We start from the raw sequence: 22,938 nt of genomic DNA on the forward strand, positions 1-22,938 counted from the left end.
CAGGTTTTATAGTGGCCTGGGGAAAGCCAAAAGTGTATATACCTTCCACATAGTTCATTGTACAATATAAAATGTTCACATGAGAAAGATGTAACCCAAATCTCAAATAATTTAATTGGAAATGCACAGATATATGGGAAAACACAAAGATAAAATGTTTAAATTATATTAGTTTCTTTCTTCCTATTGTCTAATTAACCACTAATAACAAAAAAGGACTACAAGGTAAACCGGTATATTGAATAAAGCAAAAATATTCCTTCAAGCTACATCAAGCTATTATATGTTCATATCCACAGATGGTGAGCCATATAAATACAAAGCTATTATAAACTGTAGTTGCTAATACCCTATGATAACTAGTTTTAACAAATCTAGCTCAATTAGAAGAAAAGTTATAATTAAACATATCTTTAAAATAAAAATATGGGAAAGTACTTATGGTAATTGCAGTTACCCATAATTTAGAAACTATTCATTAAAGACTCTACCATAAAAATCACATTAGTGGATAGTTCTTTGCCCTTGTGTTGTAAGTGAACTCTGTAATAGTTTAACATTATATTTATTATTATGAAATATGATAGTAAATTAAGGGTAGTCTCATTAAACAGCCAAACCTAATTAATCCAGTTCCCGGCAACTCATAATATATGCTAATTAAGCCAGGCACAGTACTCAAGTTTGCCTTGATCTATCTAAGAGGTAGAGATTAAAGATACCTTGAAAATAAAAATATAGAGAGCATTTGGGCATGTGCATTTGTACATAAGCAAATCAATGGGCTAACTAAGCAGGATTGCTAGGGAAAATAGTAAGCTACTTAAGAAAGCAAACATTTCCAATCATCTTTAGGAACTTTCCCAGTATATATTTACATAAATACAAAATATATGCTAATGTATTTCTTTAGGTTTTCTTCTTAATTCATTATTAATCTTTTGCCTCCCAATCTCTAGTAACACTTGGTTCACCTAGTTCCAGCACTTGTTCTGTGCTTAGAAGTTATAATAAAAGTGTGGGGTTTTTTTTTTTTCTTTCTTTCTTTATGTAACCAAAGTGTATGCTACCTCTGGGGTCCCAAGTCTTTCAATCACCTAGGGTCACTCCGTCCCACTTTTCATGAAAAATTAGCTTTTTCACCATGGTCCTCATACATATCCTAGCTCAGAATCATCAAGAATTCCTAGGTTTGCTATAATTCCTCTAGGTCATTCATGGCAATGATTTTCCTTCTGCTGGATTCTTGATCTACATTTTCATTCACTCTTACAATAGCTAACATCTTTACTACAGCCTTAGCATGATTTGGACCTATTCCTGGTGCCATCTTTTCCCCATAGGTCTCAAAGCACAAGGCTCTTGTGTTTAACAGACTTTCATTTGGGCTTAGGAAGATAATAAAGCACAGAATACTAGAAGATTATCCTTCACTTTCCTAAATACTCATCGACTATTGCCTATCACCGTTTCTCCATATCCTTGACCTCTTTCTTTTCCAGGTCCTCTGTCTTCCAAGGGCTCTAACTGTCCCTCCAGGAGCTGGTGCCAAACCCAAAATATTTATTACTATTTCATTCTTCCTCTGTTCCACATACACTCAGACTATGGTCAAAAGTTCTACTCTTTTTCAAAATAAAAGCCCTATATTTCTAAACAATAGAACCATCTACCAAGGAGATGAATTGAACTACTCTCCTGGAAAGCAGTGGCAACTTAATTAAATGACCATATTTTCCCCAAATGTACACTTGCAAATTTTCTTTCACTTATTCATACAGTCTCTTCTAAATTGATCAGAATATATGTGGATTTAAAGTAGGTAACTGAAATAATGCACAATCTTGTTATTGTTATAAATCTTAATTTTTAAAAACTGTTTGTCAAAATGTATTCCTACACATAGTAATGAGTAATTTCTTACTAATATCTGCTTTACCAGGTAATTTCAAGCTAGTTTCAATGATAACTTATGCCTATAGGAGCACTAAATAGTTTGTCTTTTCTGTACTAAGTTAATATAGGCTAATCCTGACAACTTAAGTGAAATGTGAATCTCTCTACTGTGATGCAATTATTTGAAGATATTTAGCCTTGACATATAGTTGATCACTTTTTTTATATCTTTTTTACATAGTTTTGTGTGAGAATAGAAAAGAATCCTGGCCTTGGATTTAGTATCAGTGGTGGAATTAGCGGACAAGGAAATCCATTTAAACCTTCTGACAAGGTAAGAAGTGAATTTCTTACTGACAGTTTTAATTAGGAAAACACTGTCTTCTACCAAAGGAAAAAAATGTCAGAAAAAAACCTACTGGGCTTTAATAAACTAGCTAATTATTAATCCAGTTACACACTTTTTCAGCACAAGGGAAACGGAATTCACTGCAGTGCTTGACAAATCCTAAGAATAGGGAGAAAATTAAGCATTCTCTTTGAAAGAAAAGGTTTTTTGTTTTTTTGTGTTTTGTTTTGCTTACATTTGTATATATTTTCAAAGAAAACTATACAGGCAATTTATAACAAGTTGTTTCCAAAAGTTTACTTGTAGATCACTTATTTGGGAAAATGTTTTCTCATAGTAACAGAATGATTAAATAATGCTTCATGGCCAGGGCCAGCTGACTGAAATCTCTTTAAGTTATCATGGTCATAATGTATTTCACTAATAGAAGTATGGACTGAAAGACCACTGAAAATAAATATTCTGTGGGAAAATTAAAGTTAGCCATGGCAGAAAAATCAGGGCCTCTTCTTATGCTTAGCCCTGTTTGTCACACCGTGAGTAAAAGTTCACCGCTACCTTAATGCTGAACACCGAACATGGTGTCCAAATTCATATCTGGCCTGTATGATCCCTCTGTGGACCTGGACCACCTGATTTTTTTTTTTTATTTTGGAAAAGTTACCCTGAGCTACCCTGCTGGCATCAGAGTTTAATGCTCTCGACTTTGAATCAATCAGTAATTATAATTATATTATAATTGATGATAATTGAAACTATTTGCTTTTGACCTCATCAAATTTAATTGCATTTAAGTGGCTTAAAACTTTGGGATGATGAAAACAGACAGAAATTAGATATGAATGAAACTTCCACAAGGTCTCGGTTTACCTCTGAGTCACAACCTGGGACTGATTCTTTCCACTTATCACTATTATTTAAAAAAAAAACCAAAAAAACAAAAAAACCATACATCAATTTCTGATCATAAAACCTGCTTCTGAAAAACCATGGATGCCCCTGCTCTGGAGATTTCTATAGCCTGAAACAGGATTTTATCTCTTAATTTCCTCTACTTCTTCCATCTTCTTGTTTTCAAATATTGTTTGTACCCTTCTTTGTTTCCTTTCTGGAGAAGAAGAGAGGAAGAGGTAGACTATAAGGTAGAATTATTCACACCCAACATATTAAGATGGAAGGGACTATAAAGAATTCCCCAGTGGCTATAGATAAGCGTTCCTTTGGTCAACTGGTTGGAGCAGCTATTCATATATAAGTAATGTATATGAGGCAGCCCTATGTAATTAGGGGAATGCCAGTTAGAAATGTCTGTGCATCATTAACTACTGCCTTTCTATTTTGAAATGATGTTGAGGATAACCATTGATATAGAATTAAAATACTCATGGTTTAGCAGGACCAAGTGTTTATTTAATTTTGATAAATTATCAATATATCTTAAGACAAAAAAATTATGAAAGTTCACAGTTATCAGAAACATATGGTGGTATTTTTAAAAGACTCATATCATTATGTTTTATTCATCTTAACCCTTCTCTTTGCCTCTGGTTTCACATCTTCTCCCTAAATTCTTCCGATGAGAAGTTAATAATCTTATCATTCTTAAGACAGTTAAAATCCAAAAGACATGTTTTTCACTCCTTTCTCAAGAGCATGTACATTTGTTATTATATTTTTGGAAGGTACAGGGTAATAAATGTTTTTAAATTAAGGATGAACAGATTGCTAAGTAGTCAAGAGGTCTGAATGCTGTTGATTTTCTGCTGTGATTTTCAAGTGAAAGAGACAGTAAATGTGAGACTTTAAAATTATTCCTGTAATTCTTCCACTGTGACAAATATGAACGCTTTATAACTATTAATTTAATTTCACATTTATGACATTCTGATGTCTCTAGTGAGACTGAACTATTTCTATGACATTATAATGTGCTCTTGTGGTTAAATACAACGGATATAAAGCTTGAATTGATACTGTGTCCACTGAAAGATTTCCCCTAAAAAGCACTTTTATTCACCTGATTCCTCTCTAAAACACTTCACAATCTGAAAAGTGAATCTCTATTATTGCAAAATTGGTGGGAGTAATTAAAACTTCCAAATCTGCAGAAGACTGTCAAGACTGCTCTTAATTTATTGACCACTTTTGATGTCACACCAAACATATGGTGGATATTTAGTTAGAAGTGTCCAGAGGATCTAAGATATTGGCTCTGACAATTATTACAAGAATTTAATTCACTCACAAGGAAAGGGATTAATCTCTTGGAAATTCAGTTGCATCTCTTTAGCCCCATGTCCCATTCTTATAGTGGTTGCATAAATTTAGAGTAGAACCCAATGCCTAAATTAAACTAAACTATACTAAACTAAACTAAAGTTAAACTAAACTAAACTAAAAATGCCAAACAGTAAGAAAATGAAAATGAACTTTAAAAATACTCCTCTCTTCACTGCTGAAAAACAGACTGTTTTTTCATCAGGTGGCTAATTTACAGCTGAGGGTGAGGAGAACCAAATTAAACAGATGCTTAAATTCAACAGATACTACCTTAGTCAGGGTGGATGCTTTGTAACGAGTCCTAGTCAAAGTTAAGCAAAAGCTTAAACTTTAATATGATATGTATTCACTTTCAATAAACAACTCATGGATTAGAAATATTCTCCAGGGGCGCTTGGGTGGCTCAGTCAGTTGAGCATCTGACTTCGGCTCCGGTCATGATCTTGCAATCAGTGAATTCAAGCCCCGCATCGGGCTCTGTGCTGACAGCTCAGAGCCTGGAGCCTGCTTCAGATTCTGTGTCTCCCTCTCTCTCTGTGCCTCACTCACGCTCTGTCTTTCTCTGTCTCTCAAAGATGAATAAATGTTAAAAATAATAATAAATAATAATAATAATAAAATAAAAAAATATTAAAAAAAAGAAATATTCTCCAAAGCACACTGTATTATTTTACTTACTCTTGATGAATGAATGTATGACTGTTTTGTAATGACACTCAAAATTCTAAATATCCAAGATGCCTGGATGTCTTCAAGGCATTGAGAACTTTCTGTATAAAGTAGCCAGTAGATTTGTTCCATTCTCTTCATTATGATTAGTGGGAACCACTGTTTCAGCCAAATATCAAGGTCCATTGTGAGACAGGATCCAAACGGATTGCCTATATATAGCCAGATAAGGAAAGCATGAAGTGTGAAGTAATCATCCCAAAACGCTGGAAGTATGAGAATAGGGCAAGAGTGAACTGTGTTGTTCAGTCTGGTAGAAGTTCCAATTTAAATTCTGGGGTTGCATGAGTTTATGCAGAAAATACTTAAGACATTCCAAAAGCTAACTGAGGCTTTAGGGGGAATTCAGGATTAATCCAGATATGGGGACTATTTTGTACTGGACTTTGAGAGCTTCAGACAGCACCTGGTCTTATAAACTTAACTCCTCTCAAAGAGCGCAAGGTAGTCCTAATCAAATATAGTCTCCTGGGGCTAAATGGATGGAGTACCGTTAGTCCTACAGCTTGTGTCATTGTCAGAACAAGGTTTAATAACTGAACAGACCAATTCACTTATCATGGAGTTCATTATTTTGGGCTCACTGCCAGGTGAAAACTGCTTTTACATACTTGGAAAGAGAAAAACAGATGAAAATGGCCCTATATAATGCTTGCCTCTGTCCTCCCAGTAAGTGGATGGAAGCCATGATCTGGTCTCTTATCATAGAGAAACATTGCTGTCAGGATAGCCATATGCTGCAGAGAGATGAAAGATTTTGATCTAACAAATCTGATGATAATAATAAAAGGAATAAGAATAATAGCCTTTAATTGAGTATCTACAATGTGCTGGTCACTCTGTTAGGCTCTTTATGTACATGCACTTATCTGATCTTCCTAACAACTTGTGTTAGTTGAGTATTATTATCTGTCATTTTGCTGAGGCCCAGAGGTGTTAATTAACTTGTCCAAGGTCATTTGGGTAATATGTGGCAGACAAGATTTGAACACAAATTGATCTGACTCCAAATCCTTTTCTCTTAATAAGCACTATGATGCATGCCACACTCTGCAAATGCCACTTAGCGGAAGAGCCACATGACAAATTTATACCCTGTAGAGTTGAGACTAATATGATATTCTAATATTGAAAGTATTACAAAATCCTTTAATTAGTCAAGTCTAGATATTTGCTTCAACAAGTCCTTGGAAGTCAGCATGTATTCTCCATTGAACCTAGATAATTAGAAGCAGACTGTACACAGTGGATTGCTAAGCAATTATATAACTTCTGCACTAAGGTATCATTAGAGTGGTGATTCTGCCAGTGGAAGAAACCACAATAATCTCTACCTATTTTTAAATGTACATGGGATAATAACTCATGATTGCAAAATTCAAATAATTGACCAATACAGTTTCCACTGGATGTTGTTAGAAAGAAGAGACCGGATTAATGGATGACTGATACTGTATTGTTGTAGCGACTTCGTAAGTCAGCCCAAGACTCTGTAGATGAGTGAATTTTAAATGATGCGTTCACATAGTTCATCATTCAGAGACTGCTATCCCTCCTTGCCTTATTTAAGGAGGAAGGATTAAGCTCCTAAAGTTTAAATATATTAAAGAAAACTCTTAGTCACTTTTTCTATATATTCTAAAAGTATAGTACTGAACAGTCCCACAAACAATCATCTAGTCATAGTATCAAAATGAAAGCTATATTATGGATATCCTCAAAATACTTGGTATCAGGAAATACACATACTGGGGCACTGGGACCAAAGAATCACTTATTCTCCACCATTTTATCATAATACCCACATTCAATTGATGCCATAGAGTCCACCCATATTTCCACGGATTTGGGCAGTCTGTATGTAGACACAGAAATGAAAAAATGAAAAATTTAAAAATGCCTTAATTTGTCTACAGTACAGGTGAAGTCCCAAGCCCAAGAAAAATATTGTAAACATGGCAAATGTGAAATATAATTGCCAAGAAACCCTAAATAAATGTTCTGGAATTTCAGAATAAGTTATTGTATTCTATCCTACGTCACTTCTAAAAGATTGACTCCAGATGCCAAAACAGCCTGCAACAGGACTCAACTTTACACTCTTCCTTCAACACCTAGAAAAACAATGGGATTTTTTCTTTGTGTGGAGATGAGTACTACATCAAATGAAAGTTTTTATATGATAAATATTAAGAGAAGATGTATTCTATGAGCAGAATCAAAGCATTTACTTGATACCTTTACTCAGGAATAATAATACTCAGAGGCACACTGGACAGTGGCAAGTTAGAAAATGCACAAGAATAATTTTCCAGGTTTGCTTAGATTCATGGCATTGGGTAATTGGTAAACAAAAAGATTCAAAAGATACATTCTTGGCCTATGAAAAAAGTACATGCCATATGTCTATTTCTTATGTGTTCTTCACAGATATAAAAATTAAGAATAGCAAACACATTTGTCTAGAACTCCACATAGCATGTGATTTATATTTACTACATAAATATTAAACTGCATATAAAGGGGCACCTGAGTGGCTCGGTTGGTTAAGCGTCCAACTTCGGCTCAGGTCATGATCTTGCGGTTTGTGAGTTCAAGCCCCACATCAGGATGCTGATATCAGCCTGTCAGTGCAGAGCCTGCTTTGGAACCTCTGTCCTCCTCTCTCTGCCCGTCCCTTGCATGTGCTCTCCCCCCAAAAAATAAAATAAAATAAAATAAAATAAAATAAAATAAAACAAAACATAATACATTCTTGGTTTCAAATGTGTGCAACTGCAAAGCCCTTTTTCTTTAACGTACAATTTCTAAAAAGTTACACAGATAACAAATGAAAACATTAACATATATAATTTCAAATAGTATAGCAATATAGAGAGACAAGAAAAACAAAAACAAAAACAAAAACCTTCCTTGTCACTCCATGCTATACTGCCAATGCACAGCCTTGGCCACTTCATCAGTCAGTGTGTCAGGAATTTACAACTGTATGCCTTCCAGACATTTACCACTGGACTTTTTGACCTCCTGAGTTCACTGCCATCTCTGAACAACACTTCTAGCAAGGTCTAACTATACAACGATGTGTTAGCCATTATATAAAGCCAAATTAAGTCTAACAGAATCATAGTTTGACTGAATATAGCTTACAAAATAATTTTTCACTTAAAAAATGTTATTTTAGCATAAATGACAGAAAAAGTTTTCACTGAATTCTTCACTTTTCACTTCATTATTTTGAAATGGATAGTGTCAAAAATTATACCATCGAAGGGGCTTTGAGGAAGTCTGCAGTGATGATAATCAGAAAGCTGATTACTGATACTATTTTAGGAATTGCTTCAAAGAAGAATCCACAGGCACCTACAGTAACCTACTCCTATTTTTAATAGTTTCTACTATTTTATGCCATATAGGAAGCTGGAAATAGAAGCCACGAGAGGTCCTGACAGAATCAGTAAACTGTAGGAAGCTCAGCAACCCAAATATTCAGTAGCAGTTGAGGTGGTTTATTAAATATAGACTTTAAAGAATTCATAAAATAAAACAAATGAAAACATGTTTATATTTTTTCCAAAGAGGCAAAAATCTGAAAAGACTGTGTGAAGGAGTGTCATGATTTGTCTTTAAGAGAAAATATGAAAATCAAATGAGAGAAACCTTTTTTAAGCTCAGGAATTTCACCAAGAAATGAGCAGGAAGCAAAGGTACTTTCAGTCACCATGGACAGACAGCCCAGAGATGTTTCACTGTTAGTTAATAATTGGAATACTGGAACAATTAATAAATGGAAAATTAGGGGTGCCTGGGTGGCTCAGTCAGTTGGGCGACCAAGTTTGGCTCAGGTCATGATCTCACAGCTCGTGAGTTCGAGCCCCACGTCAGGCTCTGTGCTGACAGATCAGAGCCTTGGAACCTGCTTCGGATTCTGTGTCTCCCTCTCTCTCTGTCCCTCCCCTGCTCACACACTGTCTCTCTCAAAAATAAAAACTAAAAAAAATTTCTTTAAAGAGTAAAATTATAATTATAAGGTAATTAAAGCCAAATATAATTTTAACCCATATATTCAGAAAAGAATACTTCATGATGATCAGCATCAAACCATAAAAAGATTCTAGTAGTTAATTTGTCATTTCTTAAGGAATCTCAAATAAAGAGGAATAAATAAGTTATTTTGGATGCTTTTAGCAAATCAGAAAAGCAGTATCTTGAAAAAAATATATATATATATGGCTATAATATAGATAGCTACGTATATTATGTATATATATGTTATTTGGCTACTAAACATATATATTTAGAATATATATTTATATACCATCTATAGTGGTATTTATGTATATTTAGTATATATAATACAGATTTTTAAAAAAAATTTTGGCTACTAAACAAACCCTTAAAATGACCTCAAAGAAGGATACAAGTCTAAAGAGCAAACAATATGTAGTTCTTCCTCTCCATTATAGTGCCACCAGGATGTTTGTAATCATGTAGTTAATTTCTATGGGTTTTACCAGTCTCTGTGTTGCTCCAATGTATTATTAGTAATTTTTTTACAAATGAAGGCGAGTGATTTCCTTTTTAATGTTTATTTTAAAAACTTGTGAAAAGGAGTTTTGTGTTCCTTTAAACATCTGTGCAGAATATTTTTGCGAAATTTTTAGTGGACTTTGGTCAGTTGTAGCATATTTATATCTCTGTTTTTTTGAGGCTCAAGTTTTCTAGGCTTCTAAACAATGATTTCTGCTTATCTTTTATGGATTTTATATTTCATTGTTTTGTTGACTTAAGTTCATTCGTACACTGAAGCATCATATTCAGCTGCTAATGCCTCTTTTTCTTCCTCTCACCCTTCCCACTCTCCTTCAGTTTCTATGACCATGGTATACATTTCTTGTCTTGGTACATATAGATTCCTCAGTTGCTAAGGTAGCAAATTGTTCAAAGCCAAAGATTTGATACTCAGCAGTTAGTCTTAAAATATTTTATGATCACACTCCTGATTCATACTGAGGAAAACTATTGATAATAATACCTTTATCCTTGATGTGGCACGTCTTCCACTAATCACAGGGGTTAAATTTAGTCTATTTTATATGTGTAATGCTGTTTCTATGAGCCACATCCCAGCTTCATATTAACTTGATCCAACCCATGAAAAAAAAATTATTTGCCCTTTTTTTGCAAAAAAAAAAAAAAAAAAAAAAAACTTTAAAAGCTATTGAATCTATAGCTGTGTTTGCTCTGAGTCACTTTTTCCTCCAAAAATACTTTTTGAACTATCTTAAGTATATGAGAGCATAAAATACTATATTCTATAATATTTAACCAAGGTGTTCTGAATTGTAATGGTAATAGTATGCAATTTTTATTTGAGATATGGCCTTCCTAGAAACCAATTTCTTACTGTCAGCTGGAGCCAAGATTTTTCAGAATTTTAAAGAAAAACATATTTCATAAATTGAACTTACAGTTCCCTTAAGACAAGTTCTATTTTGGGGTCTACATTTACAATCGCTGAGACTGTCACAGTCATTCACCTTCATCATTAAAAAGCCATATAAAGTTCCTTTGTCCTCTAAAGTTAGAACGTTCAATGTTCACCTTGTAGACTAACTTTCTGAGTCCATTAAGGTTTATGTCCAGAGGTGTATAGACTAGGTAACCAGTAAGACAAGGTCTGATTTTAACTCCATGAAGAACTTCCCATACTCGCGACTTTTCAAAATTACTTGTGAAAAGTAAAACTTTTTTAAAAACCCATTCTGGGTACTTTTAGAAAAAAAAACGATTTATGACTTGCACAAAGAGTGATTTTTAAAAAAATGGGGAAGAAAAATGAAATGGCAACAGGTTCACCTATTAGTAGCATCTGGCCAGCCCTCTCTAGATTAGCTCTGGTTCAAACCTGTGGGGATCCCTCTGTGATGCATGAGTCCAGGGAGGCTGTGTCTGACTCAAGCACACCCAGATATTGGTGTCTGAGGAAAGCAAACATATATTCTTCAGAAAGGGCTGCAGCACATATTTTGTGGCTCTGTTGTGAGATGCTGTCTAGAGGGGAAAGTCATTATGCTGGTCAGGAGATGTTACACATTAGAACAACACACTCAGAAATGCCATAAGCCAGTAACTAGACTCTAACAGCTATTACTACAAAGAGCTAACACTCCTGACTTGGAGCTATGAAAGGAAGCAACACCTGAAAGTTACTAAGAACCATCAGAAAGCCCTCTAGTTGGCACCCATGTCCACTACTGAGAGTGAACAATAATTGGAGCCATTATCACTGAGAGCCACCACTAGGAAACCACAGATGAGATAGCAGAGACTTCCCAGCTCTCTTCTTGTCCTCTTCTCTAAACAGGAGATGCAAATCCTTTTATCCGATGGACATTCAAGAGAAAGATAACAAATGTTGGCCTTTTAATATACTCCCAATTGAGGGTAAAGAAGAATTTTCAGACAATCAATCTAGTACAATTGGAGACTCAGAAACTCTCAGTATGGGTTTTACTGGCTATAAAGACCTTGGATTGTAGCTCAGATTTCAGACTTTCAATAATTATAATAACATTTATTGATGCTACACTGAGTGCCATGCACTATTCTAAGTATGTTTGCATGTATTTACTCAATCTAATAACTATGAGGTACGTGCCATTACCATGCCCATTTTACTGATGAGGAAAAGATAAGTACACGAAAGTTAATTAACTTACCCAAAGTCACCAATTAATGAATGGTAAACATAAGCTAACTCTAGAGCTATGCTCTTACTCACTTCTTACACTATGGGGAAGGCAGGAAAAAAAAATGCCCCCCTAAAGATAGCCACATCCTAATTCCTAGAACCTGTAAATATGTTACATTACATGGCAAAGGGACTTTGCAGCTGAGTTTAAATTCTGGACCTTGAGGTAAGGAGATTATCCTGGATCCAGGTGGGCCCAGTCTAATCATGTAGGTGAGAGAATCTTCCTTGGCTGTGGTCAGAGGGACATATGAACATAGATAAATGGTCAGAGAGATGAACAATTGCTGACTTTGAGGATGGAAAATGGGACAATGTGCCAAGAAATGTGTTCATTTACTAGAAGCTGGAAAAGGCAAGGAAACAACTTTTCCCCTAGATATTCCAGAAAATAATGCAGTTGTGCCAAAACCTTTGTCTTAGCCCCATTAAGACCTATTTTGGACTTCTAACCTACAGAGCTGTAAGATAATAAAATTGTGATATTTTAAGCCACTAAGTTTGTGTTAACTTGACAGCAGCAGCAAAAATACTAATATATACAACCTTGTTGAAAAAGAGTTACTGAGGCATTTTCCTTCCTTGGGCAAAATGGTCTTGCTATAACCTTAGGTATATAGGTTGTTTCGCTTGTTTTGAATGTATTACATGATAGTTTGTCCCACATTTGTCACTCAACCAAATATTACAAGAAGCTAAACATACTTGGGGCACCCAGGTGGCTCAGTCAGTTAAGAGTCCAACTCTTGATTTCAACTAAGTTTCATTGAGTCCGAACCCATGTGGCGCTCCGCGCTAACAGTGCAGAGCCTACATGGGATTCTCTCTCTCTCTCCTCTCTCTACATTCCCCCCTCTGCTTGCACTCTCTGCCTCTATCAAAATGAATAAATAAACTAAAAAAAAAAAAAAAAAGAAAAGAAACTGGACATACTTTAAATCTTGCAGCAGAGTTATAAAATAGATAATGCCATGATATGGATCTTTGATAAGTACATGATGGTTTTTTACCAAACAGTAGGAAGTTATTACTCTAACATTTAGAATACAAATAGTTTGCTTCCTTACCAAATTCTGTCATCTGTGCCAAAGTATTCTTTGAAGTCTCAGATAAAATGAATTTGTTGAAAAGATGAATGACACATTACTATAATGGATTTCCCAAAACTGCATCAAAGTCATCAATATTCATCATAGCAGAGGCCACAAAATGGGTTCAGAGTTATTTTTTTTTCCTATGGCTGTATTTATGTACATAAATAGAGTGAAAAATCAGGGCACTGGCCTTTGCAGGCAATCTTTTTGGAAACATTCCACTTACACAAATAATGAATGCCACAGAGCATTATCAAAGATAACACTCATTGCTATCTGTTTCAACTAATGTGGCAGTATGCAGCCTGATCAGACATGTATGTATATGTAAAGGAAAAAAAAAATACTATACCAGTGGGCACTAACAGTTAACACACAGTGTAGTAATGGTTTCAGGGGTAGAATTTAGTCAATCAATAAATTTCATCAACTAAGAAACTAATGTTGATTTAAATGTTTTAAAAGGGAGGGGCACCTGGGTGGCTCCGTCGGTTAAGCATCTGACTTTGGCTCAGGTCATGATCTCACAGTTTGTGAGTTCCAGCCCCGCCTCGGGCTCTGTGCTGACAGCTCAGAGCCTGGAGCCTGCTTCAGATTCTGGGTCTCCCTCTCTCTCTTTCCCTCCCCCACTTATGCTCTATCTCTCTCTGTCTCCCAAAAATAAATAAATGTAGACAATTCTTTTTAATTTATGAAAAAGGGAAAAAATAAAATGATTTAAAAAAAGAAATATTAAAGCTTTAGAAAGCAGCAATAAATGCTTTGGAAGACTCAGGCCACCATAAGAGTAAGCTTCAAAGCAAGTCTTCAGAACAGCGATTGAATCCCACAGAGCTTTGTGATGGATGAAATTAAACCTGTCACGTACATTACACTTGTATTCTTTCAGCAGTCAGGTTGTGGAGCATTACTATTCCTCCCAACATTGCAGATACAATACCCATAATTTAGCTCTTATGGTCTGGATTCATGCAAACATTATTAAAAATGGCTCCCATAGAATAAGCTGAAGAAAGGCAATCAAAATTAACTAGGAGCCCAGACTTTGACTGCTGGGATAAAGTAATATTCAAAACAACTTCACTTCTGGCACCCAGAGATGTAGTGGCTTATTTTGGGTAACAGTGACAATCTGCCTGTTGCACAGAGACCCCGATGACAAAGAGGGGGACTACCAGAGGGACCAATTGCACATACAGTGTCCTGGACTGATGGCATGAGTGCTATATGCCCAATGTGTACAGGCTGTAAAAATTATATTTATTTTCATGACCAGTGCCATTCACTGGTCGGGTGGATTAACCATCATGCCTTATTTTACTGTCCTTTTCAACCAGTTTTCTTATTCCTTTTGAATTGACCATCTGTACAACTGAAGCTGAGCACTCTGTCACTCTGAACAGTGACATTATTAACCTATTTTTTTAAGTTTTATTATTATTTTCTTAATGTTACATGTAGAACATAATCATTATAGAAAAATTAGAAAACACAGAGAAGCAAAAAAGAAAAAAATATACATTATATACATATATGAAGTGTCATTACCCAGTAACAACCACTGTTAATGTTTAGGAATATATCCTTCCAGATATTTCCCACATAAATATGTATATAAACATGTTTCAGCAAAGACAGTATCATAGCATAAGAATACCATCACACAGTATAATGTTTTATTGCCCGCTTGTTTCACTAAGCACTAGTGAACTCTATGCCTGCCATTTAGGACTTCATTTTTAATGACCACATATCATACTATTGTATGAGTTTACTGTAATTTAATCAATTCCCTGTTATTAGACTTTTATGTGTGGTTGGTATTTTTATTATTACAGATAATTCTATGATTAATGTATTAGTAAATGAATGTTGCCACTTGTCCAGTTACTTCAAGATAAGTTCTAGAAGTTGAATTACTGGTTAAAAGTTATGCAGTTTTCTAAAGATCTTGATGACTGTCTGTCGTTCCATCTTTAATTTTTTTTCTTTAATATTTGTTTATTATTGAGAGACAGAGAGAGACAGAGTGTGAGCAGGGGAGGGGTAGAGAGAGAGAGGGAGACACAGAATCCGAGGTAGGCTCCAGGCTCCAAGCTGCCAGCACAGAGCCCGACGCAGGGCTTGAACTCACAAACTGTGAGATCATGACCTGTGCCAAAGTCAGCTGCCCAACCAACTGAGCCACCCAGGCGCCCCTGTAGTTCCATCTTTAAATGGGAAGGAAAACTGCTTAAAATCAGAAAGATAAAAACCATTCAGATGCTTTAAACGAATAATTCATAAAGATCTGAAATGCTAAATAAAAACACACAAAGACGTATTTCAATTCGGGTCTTTTTGTTAAACCATCACACACGCATGTAAAGCTAATGGGCTGAAGGGAGAGTCATCAAGTTTACAAATCAACAAATAAGATGATTTACTGAATAACAGGCAATGACATTAAAATATTATCTTCTATTCTATTAATACTTCTTAGGAACAAAAAATAATAACTGTATTAAGATATAATTTTTATATGTTGATACATATTTTTATATAAATTATTTATATTTTTAATTTTTTTATAATTCTTGTTTTCTTGACTTTTACTATATTGTGAGCTCATTGAAGCCAAAAATTATATTCTGTGTATCACTATAACACTAGCAATCGAAACCTAGCATATGGTAGACATTCAATAATGCTTGCTTTATATACATGATCAAGAAAATTGTTTTGATTTTTTATAAACTAAATTAATCAATTGAGGGGTTTTGTAACTATGTGGGTAGAAACTTTATGCTTGCTTTATATACATGATCAAGAAAATTGTTTTGATTTTTTATAAACTAAATTAATCAATTTAGGGGTTTTGTAACTATGTGGGTAGAAACTTTATGCTTGGAATTTTTTTATGCTTAATTTGTTCATACGCATTTTATATTAAAATTCCCAGTAACGTACAAAGTAATACTGATTAAAATAAACCAATATTTACATGTAATTCTGATAAGGTTTTTAAAGTGTACACAGATTACAACCTATCGAATAGAATACATTTTCAATGAAGAATACCTTAGGACAATTTCAGAATTATATGGAGAATGGTTTAGTACCATATTTCAAACTATTTAAGAAAGCGATTAAGACTATGCTATGAGATTAATTTATAAATTATACGCGTCAGGCTCTGGGCTGATGGCTCATAGCCTGGAGCCTGTTTCCGATTCTGTGTCTCCCTCTCTCTCTGCCCCTCCCCCATTCATGCTCTGTCTCTCTCTGTCCCAAAAAATAAATAAACGTTGAAAAAAAAAATTAAAAAAAAAAAAAAAAAAAAAAGAAAGGGGCGCCTGGGTGGCGCAGTCGGTTAAGCGTCCGACTTCAGCCAGGTCACGATCTCACGGTCCGTGAGTTCGAGCCCCGCGTCAGGCTCTGGGCTGATGGCTCAGAGCCTGGAGCCTGTTTCCGATTCTGTGTCTCCCTCTCTCTCTGCCCCTCCCCCATTCATGCTCGTCTCTCTCTGTCCCAAAAAATAAATAAACGTTGAAAAAAAAATTAAAAAAAAAAAATTATAAGTGTATTTTAAAAACAAGATAAACCTTTGTTATCCAAATAAGATGTTGCTTCTCAAACTTGACTTGAAGAGTGGTACCTTGCTTAAAATGCTGTAATAACCTTTGAAGCTTACATATGTAAACTTTTTCTAGTCTGTTTTCATTGTTTCTATGTGAATGAAAAAAATTTTTTTTAACTAGGGCTAGTTCTTGATAATAATCCTAACCTCTGTTACTTCTGACTTATAGGGTATCTTTGTTACTAGGGTTCAGCCTGATGGACCAGCATCCAATCTGCTGCAGCCTGGTGATAAGATCCTTCAGGTAAGAGAGATAAAAAGCATTGTTTTCAAATGACAACATAAAACAAATATGTATCCATGTTATTAAGTTGAATGACTTGAATTAAATGATTGGCAATAAGTCCTTCTCACATTTTTTATTTGCCTTTATTGGGGGGGGGGGGGTTGAGAGGCAGTCAGAAACAAATTCAATCTCATATAATTCTTTACGTTCCACGATTTGGCATATGGTAGATGGTCTGCATATTTTTGTTTATATGAATACTGTTATTTGGTAATGGAAGAAGAATTGAGACATACAATAATCTATGCATAGCTATCAAATATGAGTCATGAGGTACCAAAATAGGGTATCTATGTGACTTTGGATGAAGAAGAAGGGACTCGTCCATATTTAATTCTCAACAGTAAGCTTATTACTGTTTGAAAACTGTGAAACACATGGTTATATCTCCCTCCTCCCCCTTCTCAGATGCTTGAACAAGCACCTATATATAAGATGACTTATTAAAATGTACTGTCTGAGAGAAAGGACTTTTTCTCTAACTTAAAGCTCTGTGGAACAGAAAAGGGTCACTCCAGTAAACAGCTAAGTAAATGCTTGGTATAACCATTTTGCTTTCTTTGTTCCTCTCTCTGAATTCACTTCTGCTTAATTATTTCCTACATTGCAAAGAAAGGGACTTAAGTATCATCAGTTTATTTAAGCTTCAGTATTTTCACTTATGACCCCAGAAATTTCTCGCTATATCACTAGGCAGAAGTATCTTTCATCACAGATATTTAAGCATTTGGAGCAATAATGAAATGGTTCAACATAATCTATCAGGACACTGGGAAGAAAAGACATGTCAGAAAGGACCCTTCTAGGTTGGCTCTGCAAACATTTACAACAATGCAAGGGCCCAATACAACTCGGCTCTGAGGAGATCTTCTATCTATTTACCAAACACTTTCAAAAAGTTATAGGAAAGTAGAAACCCTATATAACTCTATATACATATATTTTAATATTTTATTCCCAGCAATATTTTTTATTTTTTTATTTTTTAAGTTTATTTATTTTGAGAGAGAGAGAAAGCACAAGCAGGGGAGGGGCAGAGAGAAGGAAAGACAGAATCCCAAGCAGGCTCCACACGATCAGTGCAGAACCCGACGTGGGACTCGAACTCACCAACTGTGAGATCTTGACCTGAGCAGAGATCAAAGTCAGATGCTTAACCAATTGCGCCACCTAGGTACCCCAGAAATATTTTTTTTAATGTTTACTTATTTTTGAGAGAGAGCTTGAGTGAGGGAGGAGCAGAGAGAGAGGGAGATGGGATCCAAAGCAGGCTCCGCGCTGAAAGCACAGAGCCTGATGAAGAGCTCGAACTCACAAACCTTGATATCATGACCTGAGCCGAAGTTGGGTGTTTAACTGAGTGAGCCAACCAGGTCCCTGCTCAGAAATATTTTAAACTAACTAGCAGGATCATGAAAACTCAAGTTCTCAAAAATCATAGTTCTCTGAAAAGACTATGGGTTGCTCCGACCTGTAGCATTGTCACAGTAGAAACAGCATCCAACAGGTTTGAGTCCAGTCCATGAAGGCAGAAGACCAAGCCAGCAGTTGATCTCTAGAGTTAAAATATTGAAACAAAATACACACATAAAATAATCTAAATTTGTTTTTGCCATTTTGTTCTGTAAGTTCTATATTTTTGGATTTCCTAACTAGCCCTTTGATCTTAAGCATTTTATATCATATCTATGGGACTCACAACTATGTGTAGAATGAAGTGTGGTTTATGTTATATCTAAGGTCCTCTCAGCTTAAATGTTCAACTCTTCAATGATTTTATAAATTTCGATGGAAAACAGTCAAGAATAAATTAACAATGTAATTTCCTAACACTTGGTAAGTGCTACTGTTTAGCAAAGGATAGGGCTAGTTTTGTTTTGTTTTTTTTTGTTTTTTTTTTTTCTCTACTGAATTTCAAACAATTATTTTGAATATCTGAGCCTGAAAAAAATGTAGGCACTTAATCTCAGATCTCTGATCTTTGGAATGCCAGGCTGCTTAGAGAAGTCTTCCATAACTTGAGATAAGGCGAAGAGTTGTCTTCATTCATGACAGAGGTAGCAAAAGAAAGATTTTTCTCTCTGGATTCAGGAGAATCCAGATATAATGCATAATATATGTTTATGTTACATGCTAAAATGTTACATATCCATATATCTATAGGTAGGTGATAGATGATGGTAGATAGATGGATAATCAGTATAGATGAATACAGATATACTGAATAAGGGAAATAAGAAATCAGTTAGTGTCTAGTCTCAGGGTTAGAATACTCTTTTCTAGCTGTGCAATTCTAGAAGGCTTATATGTAGGAACATGGGAGTTTAGTATTTCTAGTCCTTAAGAGGTATACAGCAACAGCAAAGTGCACTAAGGAATCATTTCCTAATGCAAGAAGTAGGAAGGAATCATAAACCCAATCTGTTAAAAGCCAAAAATCTGCAGAAGAGCTGCACCCGGGTTAGCTCTTCTCTCCACAAATGACTATGAAAGATGTAACATTTTATTTTTTGCTTTGGAACTCATTTGTATCAAGTACAATAAAATCAAAATTCATTTTCAGCAAAAGAAAAATGCACATAGACCTTAATCAAATGAATTACTATATTCACAGTTTTACTCATACTAGTTAAAAAGCAGACGTGGGTTATACTTTCAGAAAGAAATAGGATCTTTGCTCCTTACCGGAGCAAATTTATTTACAAGCCTTGTTACCAATGTAACAGCCTAGAAAATCAAGGTAAAAGGAACAAAGAAATAAACAAAAATCAACAAATGAGCTCCCTAAGTGATGGGAGTTATTGGGTTTGATCTAACCCAATAGCAAATAACAAGAGATATTAAGTAGCAAAAAAGATATACCTTTCCTAAATCTCCACCAAACCCCAAATTTATTATATAAGAGCTGTCCTTTTCTTTGTCTAGAACTTATTTTACCCACTATTCTCTTCTTACTCTGCTATGGGATCAGGAACATGTCATAGGAATTACATGAAGAGGTGTGCATTAGAGGATGATCTTAATTAAAATATATTTGCATGATGTTTCCGACATTTCACTGTTCATTTTCCCAGAATAAATACACTATAATTAATGAGCATATTCAAATGAAGCTACCGCCATGCTGGGAGACTTGAACCCTCCCAACCTCATCTTCCTACATAAAGTCAAATCCTACAGGAGTGAGAGAGAACAATAAAAGCACATTCATCACAAAAAAATTATTAGATTGAACCATGTGAATTTGCCAATATTTGCCCATTTTTGAAGTAGTGATTTTGTTGGTTTAACATCATAGTTTCTTTTTTTTGTAACTTTCTTTCCAGTTAAAAAAAATTTCAATCTAACTTATTATACATTTTAAATGTAAAATATGTTAAAATGTAGAAAATGTAGGGGTCTCTGGGTGGCTCAGTTGGTTAAGCATCCAACTTTGGCTCAGGTCATGACCTCGCGGTTTGTGGGTTAGAGACCCACGTTGGGCTCTGTGCTGACAGCTCAGAGCCTGGAGCCTGCCTCGGATTCTGTGTCTCCCTCTCTCTCTGCTCCTCCCCTGTTTGTGCTCTCTCTCTCTCTCTCTCTCTCTCTCTCTCTCTCTCTATCAAAAATAAATTAAAACATTAAAAATTTTTAACTATAGAAAATCTATTAATTATAGTTATTCTGTTGAAAAATGAATAGACTAGAGAAAATCATATTGTACTTGATAGTTAACATGGTTCACAGTTATAACATAATGCTCATTTAAGTAAGTATATTACATATTATATTACATATTATATTTATAAGTATAATATTCTACTATATGACTGTAGTCAAAATATTCTCTTCATTTGTCTGTCCACCCCTAGTCCACACACAAGTGCCTAACTTTGGCAGGAGAAAAGAAATTAAATGATTTATAAATACTTATTAATGACATCCAAATTTTACCAGTCATCAAAACAGATTTTTCTCATATAAGGTATACTAATATGATACATAATTGCAGATCATTTCATACTCTCTTCTACCTTACCATAATTTTAAGAGTTTCCCAAAATATATTCCTGGTCAATGGCTATATCTCTAAGATACCAAAATAAAATAATCAAAAGATACGATAATTCAAAAAAATAAGATATTTCCCCCTTGTTTTCTAGTCATAAGAAACTCTGGTTGTACAATTCATATAGACAATTCAAGAACCCACTCTCAACAAACAAGTCTATCAAGTTTCAGCTAGCTGTCAGTAGGTTGTTTGACTTGGAGTGTCTTATCAAGAGAATTTACTCTTTATTGAGCAGGAGTTGGGTGCCTTGGATGGCTCAGTCAGTTAAGCATCTGATCTCACAGTTCATGAGATGGAGCTCTGCATCAGGCTCTGTGCTAGCAGCATGGAGCTTGCGTGGGATTCTCTCTCTCTCTCTCTCTCAAAAAAAAAAAAAAAAGAGAGAGAGAGAGAAAGAGAGTGAGCAGGAGTTACCCCAAGCTTAACAGGGAGGAGAAAGGAGTATAAGTAGCAGGAGGAACAGCTGTGGGCTAGCCTGACAACACTGTTAAGGAGCAGAGGTGAGAGACTCAATTCAGAATGAGTGAGTGTGGAGTTCAAAGAGAGAATACTGGAGAGAGAAATTGCAGGCTTAAAGAAAGAAAATCCTAGAATTTTAAGGTTTTGTACTGAGTTGGAGAACTGAAACACAAAGGGGGCTTAGAATGGGGAGGAGGTGGTGAGATACAGCTTTCAAGGCTCAGAATGTGAGAAAAAAAGTTTAGACTTCCCAAAAGTCTAAAAGAAATGTCCACAGATGCCTGAATCTGTCATATACAGATATATAGTGTTGTATCTGTATCTGACCACCGGATCAAACCTTCCTTGTCTGAATGGAAGTTTTATACATCTTTGAATGACCAGCAGGTGTGGTTAGCTGCTAACAGTGTTATCTTACTTAGCTTAGCATATTTCTTCAACAACCTCAAAACAAAGTGCTTCTGAGAAGCCATAATTAATGTCACAAAGCCCATGCACTAAATATCATGCCTTTTACTCATAAGACCCGATTTCATACTTGGATACTTGGAATCTTTTGCCTACCTTTCCAGACCACCAAGGAGAAACCCTCTGGATCCAGGCACATCATCAGAAGCAGGAAGTCATAGCTGACAGTTTCACTGTGCAGGAAGGGAGAGAAACTTCTTTTATTTATTTATTTTTTATTTTTTTTTCACTATATGAAATTTATTGTCAAATTGGTTTCCATACAACACCCAGTGCTCATCCCAACAGATGCCCTCCTCAATACCCATCCCCCACCCTCCCCTGCCTCCCACCCCCCATCAACCCTTAGTTTGTTCTCAGTTTTTAAGAGTCTCTTATGCTTTGGCTCTCTCCCACTCTAACCTCTTTTTTTTTTTTTTTTTCCTTCCCCTCCCCCATGGGTTTCTGTTAACTTTCTCAGGATCCACATAAGAGTGAAACCATATGGTATCTGTCTTTCTCTGTATGGCTTATTTCACTTAGCATCACACTCTCCAGTTCCATCCATGTTGCTACAAAGGGCCATATTTCGTTCTTCGAGAAACTTCTTTTAAAAGACAGAAACAAAATTCAAAAAGTACAGCAGAGTCGTTAAGTATAGACTATAAGGTGTTTCCCAATGGCATCCCTTAAATTATCTGAGCCACCTCAGATTCTATCCCTTGCTTCAGTATTTCACAATGTATTAAGCATTTCAGACCCTGAAAAATCTTTCAAACTTTTATTTCCCAACATATTTAACCATACATCCCTCTTAATAACAACATCAATTAACTACCTCCAAAGAACACACTTTAGGAAATGTTTCTTATAGAAGCATCTAACTGGACCCACAGCTTTATCCCACAGAGAGTTCATGTTCATAATTATCATCATGAGTCATTCAGAATGGGTTAGAGTATATTCATGTCTCT

General features: G+C 35.3%; 1 protein-coding gene across 7 annotated transcripts in view; it reads left to right on the forward strand.

Moving 5' to 3' along the window:
- The window catches only part of LRRC7 (leucine rich repeat containing 7), a 571,671-nt gene that overhangs the window by 536,528 nt on the left and 12,205 nt on the right, over positions 1 to 22,938 (forward strand). For 6 of the 7 annotated variants that reach the window (XM_086717264.1, XM_025930871.2, XM_025930878.2 and 3 more), the window contains 2 exons: positions 2,138 to 2,230; positions 16,891 to 16,965. In XM_086717264.1, coding sequence (XP_086573390.1) covers positions 2,138 to 2,230; positions 16,891 to 16,965 — 168 coding nt within the window. The remainder of the gene's footprint in view (positions 1 to 2,137; positions 2,231 to 16,890; positions 16,966 to 22,938) is intronic. The other variant, XM_086717262.1, reaches the window with a different exon arrangement.

This window comes from Puma concolor, chromosome C1 (genome assembly GCF_028749965.1).
Source record: "Puma concolor isolate L17-30 chromosome C1, mPumCon1.1.hap2, whole genome shotgun sequence".
Classification (NCBI taxonomy): Eukaryota; Metazoa; Chordata; class Mammalia; order Carnivora; family Felidae; genus Puma; species Puma concolor.